Raw genomic sequence first — 21,755 nt, forward strand, 5'->3', positions numbered from 1 at the left:
CCAGTGGTTTCTGTACAGGCACACTTTCAAATTTTGCAGCTGGATTTCTTTGCCATTTAAATTGCCGCAATCAGAGTAGTTGGAATGGGAAGTGGCCAGGGCTCATAACTGCCTGAAAGTTGCCATAAATATTTGTAGTATTAACACATTTGTAGGGTTGTCACCTGTTAAAAGAAATGTTAGTCAATTCATCAGATGAGGTTTATATCAGTTAATTTGCACATGCGTAGAAACACTAATTCTGCAGCAAAAAAAATCTTTGTAGACAATGCCCGTGTGTACACCACTGGAATAATATCAGGAGAGGCATTCTCTCCTGTGTGTAAGGGAAGAAGGAATGCCTCTTCTGTGGTGACCCTTGTCTGTATTTTTTTAATAAGAGTAAAAGCTGGATGGGGCCATGGAAAGGGGACACCTTGCTGTGAAAGCTGTTAAGGCAGGGAGATGTCCCAACAGGGTCTGGGGGAGGGCTGACTGCCTAGGGACGGGCTGACAGCAGGGGCGTAACTATAATAGGGCATGGGAGACAGTTGTCTGGGGGCCCACCCCAAGTTCATTGACTAAGGGGCAGCTATCCCGGTAGTGGTGGGGAATAGAAGAAGTAACGTTGGCAGGTCAGCAGGTACCTACCAGGGGAAGGGTAGTCAGAAATTTAATAGCGGTCTCTCCTTCTGGCTGTACTGCAAGGTCTGTGACCTCGGGGAGCACTGCCAACAACCCACATAGCTTTCCCCTGCTCCTCTGTAATGCCAGGTCGGTCCAAAATAAATCTGAACTCATCCATGATTTGATCATGGATGAAGGGGCCGACCTGGTATGTATTACCAAGACTTGGTTGGGGGAGGCTAGTGGTCCAGCCTATTCCCAGCTTCTTCCTCCAGGGTATTCTGTAGAGGAGCAGGTGAGAGGACGTGGGTGGGGAGGTGGAGTGGCTGTAGTCTATAAGGATAACATCTCCCTTACCAGGGTCTCTGTTAGGGTATCGGACCATATTGAATGTGTGTACTTGAGTTTGGGGACCAGGGATACATTGAGACTTCTGTTGGTGTACCGATTGCCCCACTGCCCAGTGGAATCCCTTACTGAGTTCATGGACTTGGTCGCGGAACTCGCGTTGGAGTCTCCCAGACTCTTGGTGCTGGGGGACTTAAAAGTTCATTTAGGGACCAATCTGTCTGGGGCAGCTCAGGAGTTCATAGCGGCCATGACAACTATGGGCCTATCCCAAGTGGTCTCTGGACGGACGCATATTGCAGGTCACATGCTTGGTTTGGTATTTGATCAGGGTGGTGTACTGTGGGTGGGGACCTAGGTGGCCAGATTTGGCTTTTAAAAAGCCAAATTCTGGCTTTCGGTCCATTTGACCCACAAGTATACCCCTTAGGTTCTTGTAACTCTGGCGCCCCGGGGACTCCTGTGATTTCCCCATTGTCATGGACAGACCACCATCTGGTTAAGGTTGGACTTACAGCCACTTCCCACCTCTGCAGGGGCAAGGGGCCCATTAGAATGGTCCTCCCGAAGAGTTTATTGGATCCAGTAAGATTGCAAGAAGCCTTGGAGGGATTTGATGGTGGCTTTGCCGGTGATCCTGTTGATACCCTGGTTGAGAATTGGAACAACTTCCTCACCAGGGCAGTAGACATGATTGCGCCCAAGTGTCCCCTCCAGCCCGCTTCAAATTTGGTCCATTGGTTTACAGAAGACCTGCAGAGACTGAAGCGGCAAGGTAGGCAACTGGAATGCAAGTGGAGGAAGACTTGACTCGAATCTGACAGATTGCGACATAGAGCACATCTAAAGATCTATGCTCAGTCAATACATGCAGCAAAGAGGCGGTTCTTTTCTGCCCGTATTGCCTCTGCGAGTTCATGTCCAGTGGAGTTGTTCAGGGTTGTGAGAGGACTAGTATCTGCCCCCGCCTCCCTTGAACCAGAATTTGGAGTCATCAGTTATCCGCTGTGATGTGTTTAAAGAGTTTTTCACCGATAAGATATCTCTGATTCGGGCCGACCTAGATGGAGACTCCACAATTAATTTGATATCTGAGCTGAAGGTGCCCAACAACTTCTCTTATGTGATTCGACTGGATCGGTTTCAGTCTGTGACTCCTGAGGATGTGGACAAGCTGCTTGGAGCAGTGAGGCCTACCACTTGTTCTCTTGACCCTTGTCCAACATGGCTTGTTCGATCTAGTAGGGAGGTTGTTGTAGACAGCCTGCTGGAAATCATAAATGCTTCTCTGAGGGAGGGCAGGATGCCTCCTTGTCTTAAGGAGGCATTTATTAGATCTCTTCTTAAGAAGCCTGCATTAGATCCCTCATTGTTGAGCAACTATAGGCCTGTTTCCAATCTCCCATGGCTGGGCAAGGTAATTGAGAGGGTGGTGGCCTCTCAGCTCCAGGTGGTCTTGGAGGAAACTGATTATCTAGACCCATTTCAAACTGGTTTTCGGGCAGGCTATGGGGTGGAGACTGTCTTGGTCGGCCTGATGGATGATCTCCAACTGGGAATTGACAGAGGAAGTGTGACTCTGTTGGTCCTTTTGGATCTCTCGGCAGCTTTTGATACTATCGACCATAGTATCCTTCTGGAACGTCTGAGGGTGTTGGGGGTGGCAGGCATTGTTTCACAGTGGTTCTGCTCCTACCTCTCGGATAGATTCCAGATAGTGTTGATTGGAGATAGTTGCTCTTCAAAATCTGAGCTTAAGTATGGTGTCCCTCAAGGCTCCGTACTTTCTCCAGTGCTTTTTAACATCTACATGAAATGGCTGGGAGAGATCATCAGGGGATTTGGAGCTGGGTGTTACCAGTATGCTGATGACACCCAGATCTACTTCTCCATGTCAACTTCTTCAGGAGCTGGCATATCCTCCCTAAATGCCTGCCTGGAAGCAGTAATGGGCTGGATGAGGGAGAATAAACTGAAACTGAATCCAGATAAGACGGAGGTACTTAATGTGCGGGGTCAGAACTCTAGATATGATTTTGATCTGCCTGTTCTAGATGGGGTCACACTTCCCCAAAAGGAACAGGTTCGCAGTCTAGGAGTACTTCTGGATTTACACCTCTCCTTGGTTTCTCAGGTTGAGGCGGTGGCCAGGGGTGCTTTCTATCAGCTCCGGCTGATACGCCAGCTGCACCCGTTTCTCGAGATCAGTACCTCAAAACAGTGGTATATCTGTTGGTAACCTCCAGACTTGACTTTTGTAATGCGCTCTATGTAGGGCTGCCTTTGTACATCGTCCGGAAACTCCAGTTGGTTCAGAATGCAGCAGCCAGGTTGGTCTCTGGGTCATCTCGGAAAGACCATGTTACTCCTTTACTGATGGAGTTACACTGGCTGCCAATAGGTTTCCGGACAAAATACAAAGGGCTAGTTATAAAGCCCTAAATGGCTTAGGCCCTGGGTATCTAAGAGAGCATTTTCTTCATTACAAGACCCACCACCCATTGAGGTCATCTGAGGAGGTCCGTCTCCAGTAACCGCCAACTCGTTTGGTGGCTAGACAGAGACGGGCCTTCTTGGTCGCTGCCCCGAGATTTTGGAATGCGCTCCCTGCTGAGATACGATCCTCCCCATCTCTGGCAATTTCCAAAAAACACCTGAAAACCCATCTTTTCGCCCAAGCTTTCTCAGCTTCCTAATATTTTGGGGTTTTAATCTCTGGTTTATTTTTGAATTGTTAAATTGTTTTTAAGTTTTTGTACATGTTTTTAACTGGTTTTATGTTATTGTAAACCGCCCAGAGATGAAAGTTTGGGGCGGTGTACAAATTTGATAAATAAATAAATAAATAAAGTCACATGACTGACACCCCCAGCCATGCATCCGCCCGGGTTTCCTTCGGTTGTATTCATCCTCCAAAATCGAGGTGAGTGTTAAGACCTGGAGCTACCAGAACAGCATGTCTTTCTCTAGTACCATTAAATGACTTGCATGGTCCACAATTTACAAAACCTTTTAAAAAATAATTTAGGATGATGTTCTATTGTGGCACATAGGTTATATATACATTTTGCTATGATTTTTGTTACCACTATTCAGCCTGATTTAAGATTTCTTTACTTCATGAGCTGAGCTTCAGTGAGTTGGGGGGGCCCATTTTAAAATCTTGTCTCTGGGCCCCCTCCGACCTTGCTACGCCCCTGGCTGACAGTGTGGTTTGCCAGGGCTCCATTCCAGTCTGAAACCCTTTGCTGCAGGAAGGAGATGAAGCTGTAGGCAAAGGAATTACCTCGTCACACAGTTTTGTCACAGATGATATTCTTATTGTACCAGGTTGCCGGTCACAGCGGCTTTTTCCTACACAGTTCCAGATTGACAGCTCTCAGGGAAATGGTCATTGTAGAAGAGTCCTCATTTGAAAGGGTTTGCCTCTGCTTTTAACTCAGAGGCTGGAGGTGGCCTCTAGTCACTAGACTAGTAACGACCTGTCCTCCTTGAATTTGTCCGAGCCCTTTTTATAGCCATCCAATCTGATGGTTCTCACCAGGGGTGGATTAACCACTTTGCTGCCCATAGGCAAATGGGATTTTTGCCACCGTGGGGAGGGGGGCATGAGGGGAAATCCCCCTTTTGTCTCTAAAAATCACTGCTTCTGTTCTGGGATGGGGACAATTTTTAGAGACAAGAGGGGGGGGATTTCCCCTCATGCCTCCCCCTCCCTGAAGCTACCACAGCCCCCAGAGAGGTATGGCAAAATCTGAGGCCACCATAGGCAGACGCCTCCTCTGCCTATGCCTTAATCCGCCCTTGGTCCTCACCACATCCTGTGGCAGAAAATTCTGTAGATTAATTATGTGCTGTGTGAAAAAGTCCTTCCTCTTGCTGGTCCTAGATTTCCTGGCCAAGAGATTGAACCTGTGAGTTGTGACCCCATTTCATTTGTTCCCTTCACAATCCATTTTCATTGGCCCTGCTGCTGTAAGCCCTTGACTCTGAAAGCGAAACCTATAAAGTCACAGATCTTTATCTCTTCTGTTGCTTTTTCTCCTCCACATGTACAGTGGCTCGAACTCCTTTAAAACCGTACCGTACACAAACATCCGTTTTGCTCACACCTATTCACTGTGTTAACGTCCTCCTAATTCATGCTGCAGATAACGGATGGAAAAATAACGCTTGAAAAGCAGGCCCACCAAATGCGAGAACATAAAAGGATTCGGATTTTTTTTAGAGGCAACTTCTCTCTCCTGCTGTTGCCGCCCAGTCTGACCTAGTCTTTGCTGATTGTATTTTTCCACTCCTGTTCACTAAAGTGTAGGAAAATGTGGTTTTCCTGTGAGAAGGGTGAATTGCCATATGAACTTCCTGTGCAGAAAAGCTGAAAGGGGTCTTCAAGTTACAGGTTCCTCACTTGAGGAAGCAAAATGTGTGATGTACAAGTCAACGGACCTCACTAGGGCTGCTGGCTGCATCCCTCGCACAGTAAGGTATGTGCACAAGTTGATTCGGCGCCTCCTCTGGGAAGCGCCGGACCGACTCGGGCACCGGCATTCTAACTGGCTCAGCACAGGAAGGGGAGTGGCTCCCTTTAACAGCAGGTAAACAGCTCTTTTCCTGCTCATCCCTGCCACACTGCTCTTCCAGCGGTGGTGCCCACTTTCCAAAAGGCCATGCAGGGCAGGTGACACCATGCCATGTGGAGGCTCCAGAGAACAGTTCCGTAGCTCCGTGCAGCCTTTTGGAGAGCGTGTGCCACTGCTGGAAGAGCAGCAGGGTGGGGATGAGCAGGTAAGGAACTGCCTACCTGCTTTTTAAGGGAACCACTTCCTACCCCGCTGCCGGCTGCCCCGAGCGATCCATGCACATCCCTACAGTAAGGACACTTGTGTTGGGCGTATCTGCCTTCACACCAATATTTATCACATGCGCTTCACAGCACATTGTGAAAAGCTGTTGCCCGCAGCTGTCAGTTGCCCTAATAAGGCTACATTTGGAAGACGATCTATGATTCTGGCTGTCACCTTTCAGAAAGAAAATACGGGGAGATGCAGAAAAGGCAGTCCACATGATCAGGATCAGGATGGAGCACCTTCCCTATGAGAAAAGGCTAAAGTGTTGGGTTTTTTTAGCAGGGGCATAACTATAATAGGGCAAGGGGAGACCGTTGTCTGGGGGCCCACTGCCTTGGGGGGGGCCCCCAGAGGCAAGTCACATGACTGACTCACCCAGCCGCACACCCGCACGGGCTTCCTTCAGTTGCATTCATCCTCCGAAACTGATGTGAGTGTTAAGACCTGGAGCTACCAGAACAGCACGTCTTTCTCTAGTCCCATTACATGACTTGCATGGTCCACAATTTACAAAACCTTTAGGCATTTTAGAATCTTGTCTCTGGGCCCACTCCAACCTTGCTACGCCCCTGGTCTTTAGGGCAGAGAAAAGAGGAGTAAAGAATGAACATTATAGAGGCTTAAAAGGTACGGAGTGGATACAGAGACTCTCCCCTCATTAAACTGGAACTTGGGGGCCATCCAATGAACTTGATTGGCAGTCAGGCTGGGCTCTACAATTGCTCACTCAGTATTGATTCAATAGAAAGACTTTTGCTCCTCCCTTTTTTTACTGCTCCTTATAGGCTTTAGAATGGCTGCTATCCAGTTTTATTACTCAGGCTTTTGTGTATTTTTGTCTTCTCGTGTCTTTTAATCTTTTTACATCCATTTGTATGCCCTCCCCCCTTTAATTTTATCTATCTATCTATTTATTTATTTAACATATTTTTACACCGCGCCAAACCTACGTTTCTGGGTGGTTTACAACGAGATAAAAACAAAAGTAAAACATTAGTTAAAAACAAAAACAAGAAGTTTAAAACACAACAATTTAAATTTTTTTTAAAAACAATATTCTAAAACAACATTAAAAACAATCAAAATAGTATCAGTTAATAGCCTGGGTGAACAGATGCATCTTTAAAGACTTTTTAAAAGTTGTAAGAGATGGGGAGGCTCTTATTTCAGCAGGGAGCACGTTCCAAAGCCTCGGGGCAGCAACGGAAAAGGCCCGTCCCCGAGTAGCCACCAGACGAGCCAGTGGCAAATGCAGACGGACCTCTTCTGATGATCTCAGTGGGTGGTGGGGTTCATAACGAAGAAGACGTTCTCTTAAAAACCCAGGGCCCAAGGTGTTTAGGGCTTTATAGGTTATAACTAACACCTTGTATTTTGCCCGGAAACTTATCGGCAGCCAGTGTAGCTCCTTCAATACAGGAGTAATATGGTCTCTCCTAGATGACCCAGAGACCAGCCTGGCTACCGCATTCTGAATCAACTGTAGTTGGTTTTATACCTTTTATGCCTTTTATTCATTTTTATGGCTTTTCAGGCTTTTATGCCCTCATGCTTCTGGTGTATTATCTACTACTTTGAGTACTTTTATTATTAATATGTACCGTTCTATTGGTGATCACTTTTTATCTACTCCCACTTTTCACATGTAATCACCCTTATACTTTATGCTGGTCTATGACGATAATAAAGATGGATTGGATACGTTAAAAAAAGAAAGAAAGTAAGAAACCACTTTTTCATGCAACACACAAAAATCCAGCCTCCAGATTCATGCTGCCCATGCGCAGGGACGTCGTGCTAGTTAGATGCTCCCCATCGGGCGCTTGTGTTCCAGACTAGGGTTGCACCCGTGCAAATATGTTTTTGTGCTGGCACACCCCACGGCCCTCCTCATGTTCCACAGGGGGCCTGTTTTTGCAGGGAACTCCTCATGTTTTGCGGGGAATTGTGCAAGAGCGCCATTTTGGGAACCCCCACAATTTAGCACAGCTGCTCAGTCTGCTTGTGCTGGTGCCACTTGGCTTGTGGTGCTAATGCAGCATATAGGACAGGATGCCTGACGATGGGATTCTCTGCCATGAGATGTGGTGATGGCAAGATGTGGAGCTTGGAGGCTCCATACTGAGAGGCAGTCGCTGGGGAGCAAAGCAGGGGATGCCTGTTGCTTTCTGTATCGTCCTCTGATAAACTTCAGAAGCTGATGAAATTCCAAATGGCAGTCATTTATTTACTTACTTACTTACTTACTTATTTGTTTATCAAATTTGTACACCGCCTCAAACTTTCATCTCTCGGCAGTTAACAATAGCATAAAACAAGTTAAAAACATATAAAAAAACTAAAAACAATTTAAAAATTTAAAAATAAACCAGAGATTAAAACCTAAACATTTAGGAAGCTGAGAAAGCTTGGGCGAAAAGATGGGTTTTCAAGTGTTTTTTGAAAATTGCCAGAGATGGGGAGGATCGTATCTCAGCAGGGAGCGCATTCCACAATCTCGGGGCAGCGACCGAGAAGGCCTGTCTCTGTGTAGCCACCAAACCAGTTGGCGGTAACTGGAGACTGACCTCCTCAGATGACTTCAACGGTTATTTTAATCTATATCCGGGTTGCACAACTTGGGCCCTCCTACAGATGTTGGACTACAAGTCCCATCACGTTGGGAGGAGAGCTGGTCTTGTGGTCACAAACATGAATTGTCCTCTTTGCTAAGCAGGATCTGACCTGGTTTGCATTTGAATGGGAGATGAAGTGTGTGAGCAGCACTGTAAGAGATTCGCCTCAGGGGATGGAGCCACTCTGAGAAGAGCAGAAGGTTCCAAGTTCCCTCCCTGGCAGCATCTCCAAGATAGGGTTGAGAGAGACTCCTGCCTGCAACCTTGGAGAAGCCACTGCCGGTCTGGGTAGACAACACTGTGCGAGATGGAACATGGTCTGACTCAGTATAAGGCAGCTTCCTATGTTAAGCAAGGTCTGCTGTGGTTTGCATTTGGATTGGAGACTACATGTGAGTGCTGTAAGATATTCCCCTTAGGTGATAGGGCTGTAACTCAATGGAAGAGCATCTGTTTGCAGGCTGAAGGTCTCAGGTTGACTCTGTAGCATCATCTCCAAGATAGTGATGAGAGAGACTCCTGCCTGCAAACTTGGAGAAGCTGCTGCCAGTCTGTGTAGGCAATACTGAGCTAGATGGACCAATGGTCTGACTCAGTATATGGCAGTTTCCTATGTCCCTACTTAGCTTCCCATATCCCTGTCATCCTAACTATTGGCCACTGTGGCTGGGGATGATGGGAGTTGTAGTCCGAAACCAGCTGGGGGCCTCTGATCTATATCTACCAAAAGGTAAAATAGATGCTCACAACTTGAAACTAGGAGCTAGCAAAATACTAAATGATCATCTTTTACATCTGTATCTACCAAGACATGTATTAGATGTATGCATCTTGGAACTAGCTTCATCCAATTGTATTTGCCAAATTAAATTATTAGCATCCAGTGTTGTGAACAGTTTGGCCTAGTGGCAATTTCCTCCACAGTTGTTAACTGACGGTGTTTTCTCAAGATAGCTAGGATCAAACAGATTTTTATTTGCTTCCTCTCTGGTTTATCCACCGTCACTTCTGTACTTTCATAATCACTCCAAACTGCTCCATTAACTTAGGTTCTGTTGCCACCTTTGCTTTCAATATAATAGGCATTTTTCAAGGGGCATTGACCACTGCAGGTATCTGTGCATTTAACTGAATTGAATAGCCATCTTGAAATATGTCTATTAGATCTCCAATCTCCAACAAAAAACACTGTTCTCCTCCACCAAATTAATTCATGGTACCACATTTAAATCAGCGACTGCCTTCCATCCTAGAACAACTTGTGCTTCAAAATCAACCACTTGAAATGCTGGTGTAATTTCCCCCCCGTTTCACACTATCCCAAAGGCCACATCTTCTTTTCTGAATAAGTTAGCAGTCCAGTATTTGGTCTCCTCAAAGGTTGTGCTTGCAATTTGACACATCTTGAGAGATAATACATGTGCTTGAAGATCTGTATCTATCTTGGAATTAAGAATTTGGCAATTGTTTATAACAAGATCAACTGTCCATTGTTTGTTCAAGTCACTTGGCTCTGAAGAGATCTGGTCTGGGAAGAGAGTAGTAGTAGCAGCAGCAAGTACTAGTAGTCTTGTAGAGAATAGTCTTGTAGTAGCAAGCATGACTTTGTCCCCTTAGTTAAGCAGAGTCTAGCCTGGTTGCATATGAATGGGAGACTAGAAGTGTGAGCACTGGAAGATATTCCCCTCAGGGGATGGAGCCGCTCTGGGAAGAGCATTTAGGTCCCAAGTTCCCTCCCTGGCAGCATCTCCCAGATAGGGCTGAGAGAAATTCCTGCCTGCAACCTTGGAGAAGCCACTGCCAGTCTGGGTAGACAATGCTGAGCTAGATGGACCAGTGGTCTGACTCAGTAGATGGCAGCTTCCTATGAAAGTCCCAATAAAAAGACCTTGGAACTCTTCTTCTACTAGAATCCGTGCATGCATTTCTTTACTTTGTACATTTGTCTTATGCAGCTTTGCAAAATAATTGAGTCTTCCACATTTGCTGGACAAACTGTTATACTAAGTATAACACTCATAACAATATTTCCTTGCTCCAGTATACTTTTGAGAACTTTCTTTCCAACTCTGAGGTAGGCTTCAGACCGAAACGTTTCGGAGGCCATTATAAAGGCCTCCAAAACGTTTCGGCTCTGGGGGCTGTTTCGGTGCCTCGGTGCCGGCGGGGGTAGTTCTTTAAGGGCGGGTGAGGGTGCACTCACCCCTCCTTCCGCATTTCCCTCGCCGGTGCTCTGTTCTTTTCAAGCCCCTGGGGGGCGGCAGTGTTCCTCCACGCCGCCCCGTTGTCCTTATTGGCTGGAAGTGGCAAGAAGTAGCGATCACGCATGCGCGACGGGCACACGTGCGATTGCTGCTTCCGGCCACTTCCAGCCGATGAGGACAATGGGGCGTCAGGGAGGAACACTGCTGCCCCAGGGGCTTGAAAAGAACGGAGTGCTGGCGGGGGAAATGCGGCGTGAGGAGTGAGTGCACCTTCCCCCGCCCTTAAAGAACCCCCCGCTGGTACTGAAGCAACTTCGGGCACATCCCTACTCTGAGGTTCAGTCTCAGTGTTCTTGATGCAGTCTTACTTAAGAACAGCCCTGCTGGATCAGGCCCAAGGCCCATCTAGTCCAGCATCCTGCTTCACACAGTGACCCACCAGATGCCTTTGGGGAGCCCACAGGCAAGAAATGAAGTTGTGCCCTCTCTTGTACTGTTGCTCCCCTGCAGGTGGTATTTAGAGGCACCATCTGGCCTCTGAGCCTGGGGATAGCTTATAGCCATCTGACTAGTAGCCACTGATAGACCTGCATTGATAGACATGTCATCCTACCAGTGGAGTTTCAAGCCCTTTTAGTCTTTTAATAATTACCACTTCCTCCACCCCACAAATGTCCACATTCAAGGGTCAAATCACTCGTTTGCAGTAGACTTTATCTTACACTCTCTGATGATCTGATTACACACACACACACACACACACACACACACACACACACACACACACACCATTAATTAGTGGCTTACCCAAGTGGCCAAATTCACAAGTCTGTGCCAAGAACATTAGCACAGTCGTTTCTTATCTTAAATAAAGAGTATCTTAAAGAAAGATTATCTTCTCTTAAATTAGCACAGCCTTTTCTTTTCTTAAAGAAAAGTCTTTTCTTATTTTTATTTATTTTATTTATTGAAAACATTTATAGACTGCCCCAGACGCAAGAATTATACCATTATACAAATGTTCCTTCCATACTCATACCAATGAATCACTCAATAAGCAAACCTTCCACTACACATTACTGAAGGCTTGTGACCCTATGTCGGCGCCCTTCTGCTTCACCGTAATTCCCGATGGTGGCATGAGTGACGTTGGTCTGTTTGCTCTCTATATGTGAAGCTGTAAGAAACATAACTGTGTTCTTTTTCCCCCCTCCTCAGCACTCTGAAGGCATCGTTTGAAGTTCTAAAACAACGTAAGTAGACGAGCAGATTCTCTCTCTTTGTAAACTGCCCTGAGCCATTTTTGGAAGGGCGGTATAGAAATCGAATTAATAATAATAATGATGATGATGATGATGATGATGATGATGTTGGGCCCTCTTTCATGTGGCAAGTGGTGCATAAAAGACCACTTGGTCGGAAGGGAAAGACTTACCTCCGCCCCTCCTTCTCTTTTGCTCCCAGCTGTCCCATAAGCCACTAGAAGGTGCCAGGGGTCAGTAGCAGCTTTTCCTAATGAGCACCAAACAAAGCACAGCTGCCTCTGGTTCCTGAAAGCGCCAGTTGCTTCTCTCTCTCTCCTGCTCCACCCGGCCCAGCCATTGCTGCCTAAAAGAGCCTCGCGACCCACAGGCAGGCCATTTGCTAGGTAGGGCTCCAGGGGCCCATACAGCTCTGCCTGATGGATGGCCAGCCCGTAGGCCACGAGACTCTTGTTAACACCGGGTGGGAGAGAGGAAACCAACTGGAGCTGCTGGGAACCAGAGACCTCTAAATACCAGTTGCTCCTCGTTTGGTGCTCCCCCGGTTTATCAGGACCAGCCGCTACAAATGGACAATCCAAACACGTTATTGGGTAGCACCTGTTAATTTTTAAATTTTTTTTTTAAGTCCCCCTTCCCCCGCACCCCGCTTTTTGAAACAATTTGGAATCTGGCATTACAGAATAATAATAATTTAAAAATAAATCAATCGGGTTTTTAAATGTAATGGTCGACATGGTGTGTTGTTCTAACTGAGATGCGTGCAGACCTGGGTGCTTTCCAGATTATCCACTCAACAGCGGTAAAATGCTTCAGTGTTGGGCAGAGGGCATTGAAACTGTAAATAAAGGCTGTTGCGCGAAGCTACCCACAGGGGGAGCCATCTTGCGGAAACTCCACAACAGGAAAATACAGCTATTTATTTGTGCCGCACGTGCAACGCTATAGGGCTGTAACATGGCAGTCAAATCCAAAGAGAAGGCATCGGAACTGTGAATGGTCTGCCGAAACACAGACGGTTCGGAAGCACACTTAACGGACACGTAGGGACACTGTTCTAGTGTCCAATCTGAGGAACTCCCAGGAAGCAGTGGGTGTTGCTATACAGAACCGCCAGTAGCAGTGTCAGTGTTCCCGCGCTTTCTCCCATTCACTACGATGGGGATAAATATGAGCCCTCTTCAGACATTATAAATTGTAAGTAGGAGTGCTGCTCACGAGTGGGAAAGCAGGAAGGACGTCTTCTCCCTCACTGTCACTCTCCCCCGGTGCCTGATGGCCGCACTTAAGATGCTGGACGGGGGTGGCACTACATGCATGATGGCTGACGCTCCTGTGAGTGGCAATCAAATCTTTATTGTTACGGTCATTCGACCCACAAAACACTAAGTACAAAAACGCTACATAAAAGCAAGAATTGCAATCTTGATCGCTGTTGCTCATTGACTCCCATCTCTGTCCACAGGTTTTTGTAGTGTTTAAAAACCCAGCGAAACCTGTTTGGCTAGAGAGAAGAAAAATGAGTGTGCCATGCATAATAGGGCCAACATTGCTTCTGTCTCTTCAGCATCTTGGACTGCGGAAGTGCTTGCACAATGACCCACGTTGGAATAGTGCAGGATCTCATAGCTGGTTTTCTACAGTGGCACTGTTGTTTCCGGGTCTGCGGCAGGCAGCGACGTCACAGGTCCTGACCAGTGTTCCCTGTAAGAGGGATTCCCAGATGTTGTTGACTACAACTCCCATAATCCCCAGTTGCAATGGCCTTTGGCTGGGGATTGTGGGAGTTGTAGTCAACAACATCTGGGAATCCCTCCTACAGGGAACATTGGTCCTAACGTCATGTGGGTGACTATTTTAATTTTTAAATAGACATTGCCCAGCAATGCATGCCATGCGGTTGTTTCTGGCTAACCACAGAACTCCAACTGCAACAGGAATGAGTGGGAGCAGCGAAGTTCTCTTTGCTTGGCCCTTTCGTCAAAGGTGCATAACGACCTCTACTTTCTGATCTTCCGTAGAAATTGAAAGTGTTGGGAACTCTCACATCCAGCTGGCAATTATGTTGAAGGATGAACTGAAGGGCCTGGAAGAGTTCCGAGAAAGACAGAAGGAACAAAGGAAAAAGGTGAGGCAGAACTCAGATGGTCACACTTGGAGTGACTGAAGGAGTGCTCAGCCAGATAGGTGCCATATCCCCATGGAGCAGGTCTGCGATGTTCCCTGGAAGTTTTTCACATGGGGCTTTTATTGATTGATTGATTGATTTGATTTGATTTGATTTGATTTGTATACCGCCCTTCCAAAATGGCTCAGGGCAGTTTACAATTAAAACAAACCACTAAAACAGTAAAGAGCTAAAACAAATTAAAAACAATATAACAATCAACAATTTAAAAAACATTTTTAAACAACAATTAAATAATATCAGTGATTACAAACCCCTAAATCAGGTTCTTAATTTTAAAATAAACCAGATATTAAAACCCCCCCAAATTTAGGAAGCTGAGAAAGCTTGGGTGGAAAGATGGGTTTTCAGGTGTTTTTTGAAAATTGCCAGAGATGAGGAGGATTATATCTCAGCAGGGAGCACTTTCCACAATCTCGGGGCAGCGACCTAGAAGGCCTGTCTCCGTGTGACCACTAAACGAGTTGGCGGTAACTGGAGACGGACCTCCTCAGAAGACCTCAGTGGGTGGTGGGGCTCATAACGAAGAAGACACTCTCTTAGGTACCCAGGGTCTAAGCCGTTTAGGGCTTTGTAAGTTATAACTAGCACTTTGTATTTTGTCCGGGAACCTATTGGCAGCTAGTGTAACTCCATCAGTAAAGGAGTAACATGGTCTCTCCGAGATGACCCAGAGACCAACCTTTTAAAGAACTCACATCTCCTCTGGAATGGAGCAGGTGCATTCACATATTGGCCAAATGTACCCCCTAGTCCCTGTGAGTTATCGGGGAGCAGTTCACACACAATTCAGGTTTTTTCACTGCGCGTTAAGAATGTAGTCCGATTTATATCCGGGGTAAAAAAATTTCCACTGTTTGCGTCGGTTTTCTGGGACAACTTTGAGTTTGCAGTAAAGCCTCCCAGTAAACTCGAGGAGGAGCCAGGGAGTGATTCACATGTGGCTTCATGCCACGGGGTAAATGTTGAGCGAAGCCACTTTGAATTACATTCGCGGCACTGAGGGAAGCAGCCCCTCCCCTCTGCTCTTGGGTTTTGTTTTTGCAAGTTCACACGGCATGCCTCTATGTTTTCCTTCTAGCCAGTGGGGGGGGGGAAGGAGAGAGATTACTAAAGAGCCACATCTGCATTTCTAAAGAGAGTATCCCTCTTATCATGCTAATGATTCTACGTCAGTGCCTCTCCATATTTGTTCCGGCATTTTCAGAAAAAGTAGCTTAAAACCAGCATTTTTAAAACCCAGAAATACACCGAGATAAGCTAGAATTCTCAAGACAAAGCCTGATTTTGTGTGTGGAGTGGGTTCAAGGATCCCGAAGGGACTTCATGGTATGTTTGGCTGGTGTGTGAATGCTCTCTCTCTCTCTCTCTCTGGAGATTCAGGGTAGAAGCCCTGTCTTTAAAGCCTCCTGCTGTGTGTAAAAGTCCCTGGTTTCATCAGCAACAGATTATTGCAATTCTCCCTTTGCTTTACCCCAGGGGGTTCTCCAACTCGAGTCCCCAGATATTGTAGGACTTCAACACCCATCACCTGCAGCCACAATAATTAGACTGATTAGACTGAGGCACTTTTCTCAAATATTCTTGTAAGAGGTTGGTCTCCTATGCTGTCTGATGACCTTTTGCATTTCCGCCAGATATGGAATATCTGCATCTTACTCGATATTAAGCAAGGAAGAGGCGTTTTTCAGATATTAAAATGACAGTATTTGGGGTTTTTTCCCCACAGCAAAGTCATAACTGAGTGGAGGGGATGTGGTTTTAGTCACTATGGAACATATTTACATTTGAAGTAAAGAGCAATCCTTATTCATCAAGGAAGGGTACTGACTGAGTAGCAAAAAGCAAGTATAGTTACATTCAGAGTTCAAAAAAGCACAGTGTGAGGAGGCATATGTGACGTGTTTCAAGCAGCAGCAGTTTCTTCTAACAAGTTGGTAAAGGTAAAGTTGTGCCGCCGAGTCGGTGTCGACTCCTGGCAGCCACAGAGCCCTGCGGTTGTCTTTGGTAGAATACAGGAGGGGTTGACCATTGCCTCCTCCCGTGCAGTATGAGATGATGCCTTTCAGCATCTTCCTATATGGCTGCTGCCTGATATAGGTGTTTCCCATAGTCTGGGAGACATATCAGCGACCTCCGGCTTGCTAAGCAAGTCATTTCCCAGACTATGGAAAACACCTATATCGGGTAGCAGTGATCTAGGAATATGCTGAAAGGCATCATCTCACACTGCACGGGAGGAGGCAATGGTCAACCCCTCCTGTATTCTACCAAAGACAACCACAGGGCTCTGTGGTCACCACGATTCGACACCAACTGGACGGCACACTTTACCTTTATATGCAGAAGAGACTGTGCGAAAGTTAGAGAGGGTGGTAAATGAGACGCAGCATTCTCTGTCTCCTGGCTGGCCCATTGCATCTTTTTTCCCCTTGATAAAGGGGCCTAATTTGGATTGGGACCATGGTGGGAATAGGGCGAAAGCTTCTTCTTATCCATTCAGTCATGTTCGACTCTTGGTCACTCTATGGATCAATGCACTCCATGCTGTCCTATCTCGGACAGCTTCCTTTAATTCCACCCTGGTCATTCCGGTGTCATTTTTAATAATATCCAGCCACTGAGTACAGGGCCGTCCCTGTCTCCTTGTTCCGCTGATCATTCCCAACATAATTGTCTTTTCGAGTGAATCAGCTCACATGACATGACCAAAATATGCCAGTCTTTGTTTAGTAATCTTGGCTTCTAGCGATATTATTGGTTCAACTCTATCTAAAACTTCCTTATTCATGATTCTCGCTGTCCATGGGATACGCAACAGTCGCCTCCAACACCACATCTCAAAAGCATCCATCCTTCTCCTATCTGCCTTCTTCAAAGTCCAAGTTTCACAGCCATATGTAGTTATTGGTAATGTTATTGTATTGACTAGTCTACATTTGATTGGAAGACTGATATCTTTGCTCTTCCAAATTTTGCTTATGCTGATCATTGCAGTTCTTCCAAGTGCTATATGCCTTCTGAACAGGTGAAAGCACGTTCCCATTCAAGCATGGTGCAGTGGTTTAGATATGTCACAATTATAGCAATAGTGCCGAATAATTTTTTTGCAACTGTGTGTTTTCAGACATGCTTGGAAAACTGTTCTTCTAATTCTGTTTCTAGAAGGACCCCCCCAAATTGATGCAACTTAACTTTCTTCCTTACAGTATGAGAGCGCAATGGACCGTGCACACAAGAGCAAACTCTCCACATACAAGAAAACAATGGAGGTCAGTTATGAATTCTAACAGCCCGTATTTCACAGCAGACCGAATCATTATTAAGGGCTCCTAATACAAGCCGAGGTTATAATAAATAAGGGCTATATTCAGTTAAAGAAATATGACATGGAAATATTTGCTACAGTGGTATGTATGGTGAAAATATTTGTGTTCCCAAATACAAGGGGTGGAATTCATTGGTTGTCATCTGGTTGAGCGTGTCATGCAACGGGGTCATGATCTGATCTAAGAGGGGAGATTTTAGTGTCTCCACAGCCATCTTTTGCAGCAAGGAGAAAGGTGAGGGAAGAAAGGTTGAGATTTGGCAGTGGTCAGGCGTCCATGCTCTGGGAAGGACCTGATCTCATAGGAGTGGAAGCAGACAATTCTGAGACGTTCTAAGTTTCAAAAGCAGCAGCTGAATTTGGGAAGGGCTGGAAGCAAGAGAAGGAATTCATGATAGGCTGGAGATCACGTTCCAGTAAGGGACGTTGGACCGAGGCTCAAACTCTGAGGCTTGACAAGGCCTAATGGAGCCAGACTGCTCACTGGGAACATAGGAAGCTGCTATATACTGAGTCAGACCATCAGTCTATCTAGCTCAGTATTGTCTGCACAGATTGGTAAGGGCTTCTCCAAGGTTGCAGACAGGAGTCTCTTGGCCATATCTGGAGATGCCAGGGAGGGAACCTGGAATCTTCTGCTCTTCCCAGAGTGGCTCCATTCCCTAAGAGGAATCTCTTACAGTGCTCACACGTGTCGACTTCCATTCAAATGCAAACCAAGGTGAGCCCTGCTTAGCAAAGGGGACAATTAATGCTTGGTGCCGGAAGACCGTCTCTCCTCCCCTGAGTGAGGCCAGCTGAGAGAATGCTAAACTAGAGGCCAGCGGACTGTGCTGAGACAATGTTCTGTTGCAGCTTAGATGGCCCCCAAGAGTTCTGTCTGTAAGCTTGTGACAGGAATATGGTGCAGGCAATGTAGGAAGCTATGATGGAGCCTGGGCACTGAGAGCCCTGGTATGAGACTTCCCCATGCCGGAGAGTTGGAGAGAGAGTTGGGGGGGGAGAGAGAGAGAGAGAGAGAGAGAGAGATGGAGCTCCAGCAGCATGTAGGAACAGGAGCATAGGAAGCTGCCAAATACCGAGTCAGACCATTGGTCTATCTAGCTCAGTATTGTCTTCACAGACTGGCAGTGGCTTCTCCAAGGTTGCAGGCAGGAGTCTCTCTCAACCCTATCTGGGAGATGCCAGGGAGGGAACTTGGAACCTTCTGCACATAAGCATGCAGATGCTCTTCCCAGAGCGGCCCCATCCCCTAAGGAGAATATCTTATAGTGCTCAGATGTGGTCTCCCAAGCAAATGTAAACCAGGGCAGACCCTGCTTAGCAAAGGGGACAATTCATGCTTGCTGCCACAAGACTCACTCTCCTCCCATGACATGAGGGAGGGAGGGAGGTCTTTGGCAGCATGTAGAGTGGCCAGGTCTTGATTTCAAATATACTCACCTCCAGATGGGGTGGATCCGTGGAATACCGGGGCAGCTGGTTCCCAGGACAGAGCAGCACCAAAACACCACGCGACAAAGAAAGTGGCGGAACCAGAGCAGAGCCTGGTGGGTTGTGCGCTAGATCTGCCAGAAATGGGAGCTTCATGGCTCTCCACACAAGGCTTATTCCCTGGCAAAATGTCGTTTAGTATTCATATCAGTGAAGGGGTGGCTGGTTGGCAACAGTAGAAGCAAACTGAGTCATCCTTTGTCCTCCTGATAAACGTGTGTCCCTGCCTGGTCCTTCTGTGAAGAGGCCAGCTCCCTCTGCATCTCCTTCCTCCGGTCTCAGCGATGGTGTTTCTGTCTCTGTAAACAGTCAAAGAAGATGTACGAGCAGAAATGCAAAGATGCAGACGAGGCCGAGCAGACCTTCGAACGGATAAGTGCTGCGGGCAACCAGAAGCAAACGGAAAAGGTAACCCAGCATCTTGGTAGGGATTTAAAGGAGGAATAAAGTGAACTCGGGAGTTAGATCAGGCCTACTCAATTTAACGCTCCCCCCCCAGCTATTTTTGTATTACAGCTCCCATAATCCCCAGCCACAGTAGCCAATATTTTATTTTTATGTATTTATTTTATTTATATACTGCCCTTCCAAAAACGGTTTAGGCTTGCTTGCTTGCTTGCTTATTTATTTATTTACATTTCTATCCTGCTCTTCCTCCAAGGAGCCCAGAGTACATTGTTATGCTTATCCTTACAACAACTCTTTTAGGTAGGTTTGGCTGAGAGAGAGGTGGCTGGCCCAGAGTCATCCAGTGAGCTTCATGGCTGAATGGGGATTTGAACTCTGGTGTTCCTGGTCCTAGTCCACCACTCTAACCACTATGCCATGCTGTGGGGGATTATGGGAGTTGTTGGCCAACATCTGCAGGAGGGCCGAAGTTGAGGAGCCCTGAGTTAGACCCACCATTGGGGCCTTGTTCTCCTTGAGATGGTCTGGGCTGTATTGCTTCAGTTTGCAGGTGGGGGCTCCTGTGCTGGAATGCTCCCTCATTGAGAAGATTCCTACAGATGGAGAACTAAAAAAGAAGAGGCATCTCTGTCTTTGAACTGCTAGTCTTCTGTGCAGAGGGAATTGTTTGTATGGTGGAGCAGGCACTTATGAGAACCTTGCGTAGGGCATGTCCAGATAGCAAAAAACCCTGCAGGCTGTTCAAAGTTTTTGCAGAAGTCCCAAGCTACTTTCTAGCACAATCTTATCCACCGAGCAGGGACCTTGTGCAATTTTTGCAGCTCCACCCACTGGCCAGCAATTGCATAACGAGAACAACCCATTCCCTGCTTATGTGGCGACTGAGGGAAGAGAAGGGTCCTTTTCAGGATGCAGCAGCTGGCCAGCAGGTGGTGTTGTGAAAATTATGCAAGATCTCTGCTCAGCAATGGGTACAGAGGGTAAATACCATATATACATTCATATGGAATACTTGCACAGTAAAACAATGTACATTTGTGCTATAAATACATAAATCAAGCAGGTGCAGGCGAAAGCTCAGTGCTCATGGGCTGGTCTTGCTGTTCAGTCCCCTAATCTGAATTCCTCCTGGGCAAGTGGTGGTGGTGGGAGGCAGGAAATTAGGTTGGTGGGGCCAGGAAACTAGTCTCAGTGCTCTGCGCAGGCTGAGGAATCCTTGAGGTTAATCAATAGGGCTGAGATAGGTAACCTGTGCTTACCAAAATGAAGCCCCCCCCCGCTGTTTTGCTCTCTTTTGTTGCAAAGTTCTTCTAATATTTTCTATTTCCATTTCCAGAGTCAGACCAAAGCAAAGCAATGCAAAGATGCAGCAAATGAAGCAGGTACAATTCTACATGTCTCTGACACTAAAGCACGATGCAGGAGACCCATATTATGGCGTGTCCATCGACATTCTGTTGTTGAGGGTGTGCGGCAGATTGCAGTAGAAACAGGATAGGGGGGCATTTCCGTCTTCAACTTACATTTTTTGAAAGAAGGGTCAGATTGGCTGGGAATTAATTTTTAATTTTTTAATTTTTAAAAACTTTTTATATCCCGCTCTTCCTCCAAGGAGCCCAGAGCGGTGTACTACATACTTAAGTTTCTCCTCACAACAACCCTGTGAAGTAGGTTAGGCTGAGAGAGAAGTGACTGGCCCAGAGTCATCCAGCAAGTCTCATGGCTGAATGGGGATTTGAACTCGGGTCTCCCCGGTCCTAGTCCAGCACTCTAACCACTACACCACGCTGGCTCATGTCCCATGTTAGGCAGGGCAGGTCTTTGTGGAGATGACCCATGTGAAATTTTAGATGAAAAAGATGAAAAAATGACTGAGTGATGATCTCTTGAAATATGACTAATCAAAAAATGGTTGTGACTGATGGTGACTTGTTTATATGTTTAGCAGTGTGCCTGTGGACAGCTGTGTTTTTCAAACACACTGCTCTCATGTTTCATGTTCCATCCCCAGCTTCAACAACATCAACAAATATTTATATACTGGTTTCCAAAAAAGTTCCCAAAGCCGTTTACATAGATCTACTTAAAACGGCTCCCTGTCCCCAAAGGGCTCACAGTCTGAAAAAGAAACATAAGATAGACACCAGCAAGAGCCGCTGGAGGGGATGGATAGGGCCTGTGGCTCTCCCCCTGCTCAATGAAGAGAATCACCATGTTTAAAAGGTGCCTCTTTGCCCAGTTAGCAGGAGTCAGGATGAGTCCAACCCAGTTGGGGCATAGAAAACAATCAAGCTCCTCGCCTCTGACCTTGTTTTACACCCATAGATCATTACAAAACAGAAGAGAACACAGCTCCCAAACTTGGGTAAGATGTGTCCCCTATCCAAGTACTAATCATGGGTAAAGGTGTGCCCTCGAGTCGGTGTGTCGACTCCTGGCGACCGAAGAGCCCTGT

At 46.5% G+C, this 21,755-nt stretch overlaps 1 protein-coding gene across 4 annotated transcripts in view; it reads left to right on the forward strand.

Annotated features, from left to right (window-relative positions):
* Positions 1-21,755, forward strand: part of PSTPIP1 (proline-serine-threonine phosphatase interacting protein 1) — a 98,289-nt gene that overhangs the window by 58,722 nt on the left and 17,812 nt on the right. For all 4 annotated transcript variants that reach the window (XM_053272362.1, XM_053272364.1, XM_053272365.1 and 1 more), the window contains 5 exons: positions 11,839-11,873; positions 13,904-14,010; positions 17,280-17,342; positions 19,202-19,300; positions 20,637-20,682. In XM_053272362.1, coding sequence (XP_053128337.1) covers positions 11,839-11,873; positions 13,904-14,010; positions 17,280-17,342; positions 19,202-19,300; positions 20,637-20,682 — 350 coding nt within the window. The remainder of the gene's footprint in view (positions 1-11,838; positions 11,874-13,903; positions 14,011-17,279; positions 17,343-19,201; positions 19,301-20,636; positions 20,683-21,755) is intronic.

This window comes from Hemicordylus capensis, chromosome 10 (genome assembly GCF_027244095.1).
Source record: "Hemicordylus capensis ecotype Gifberg chromosome 10, rHemCap1.1.pri, whole genome shotgun sequence".
NCBI classification, from domain to species: Eukaryota; Metazoa; Chordata; class Lepidosauria; order Squamata; family Cordylidae; genus Hemicordylus; species Hemicordylus capensis.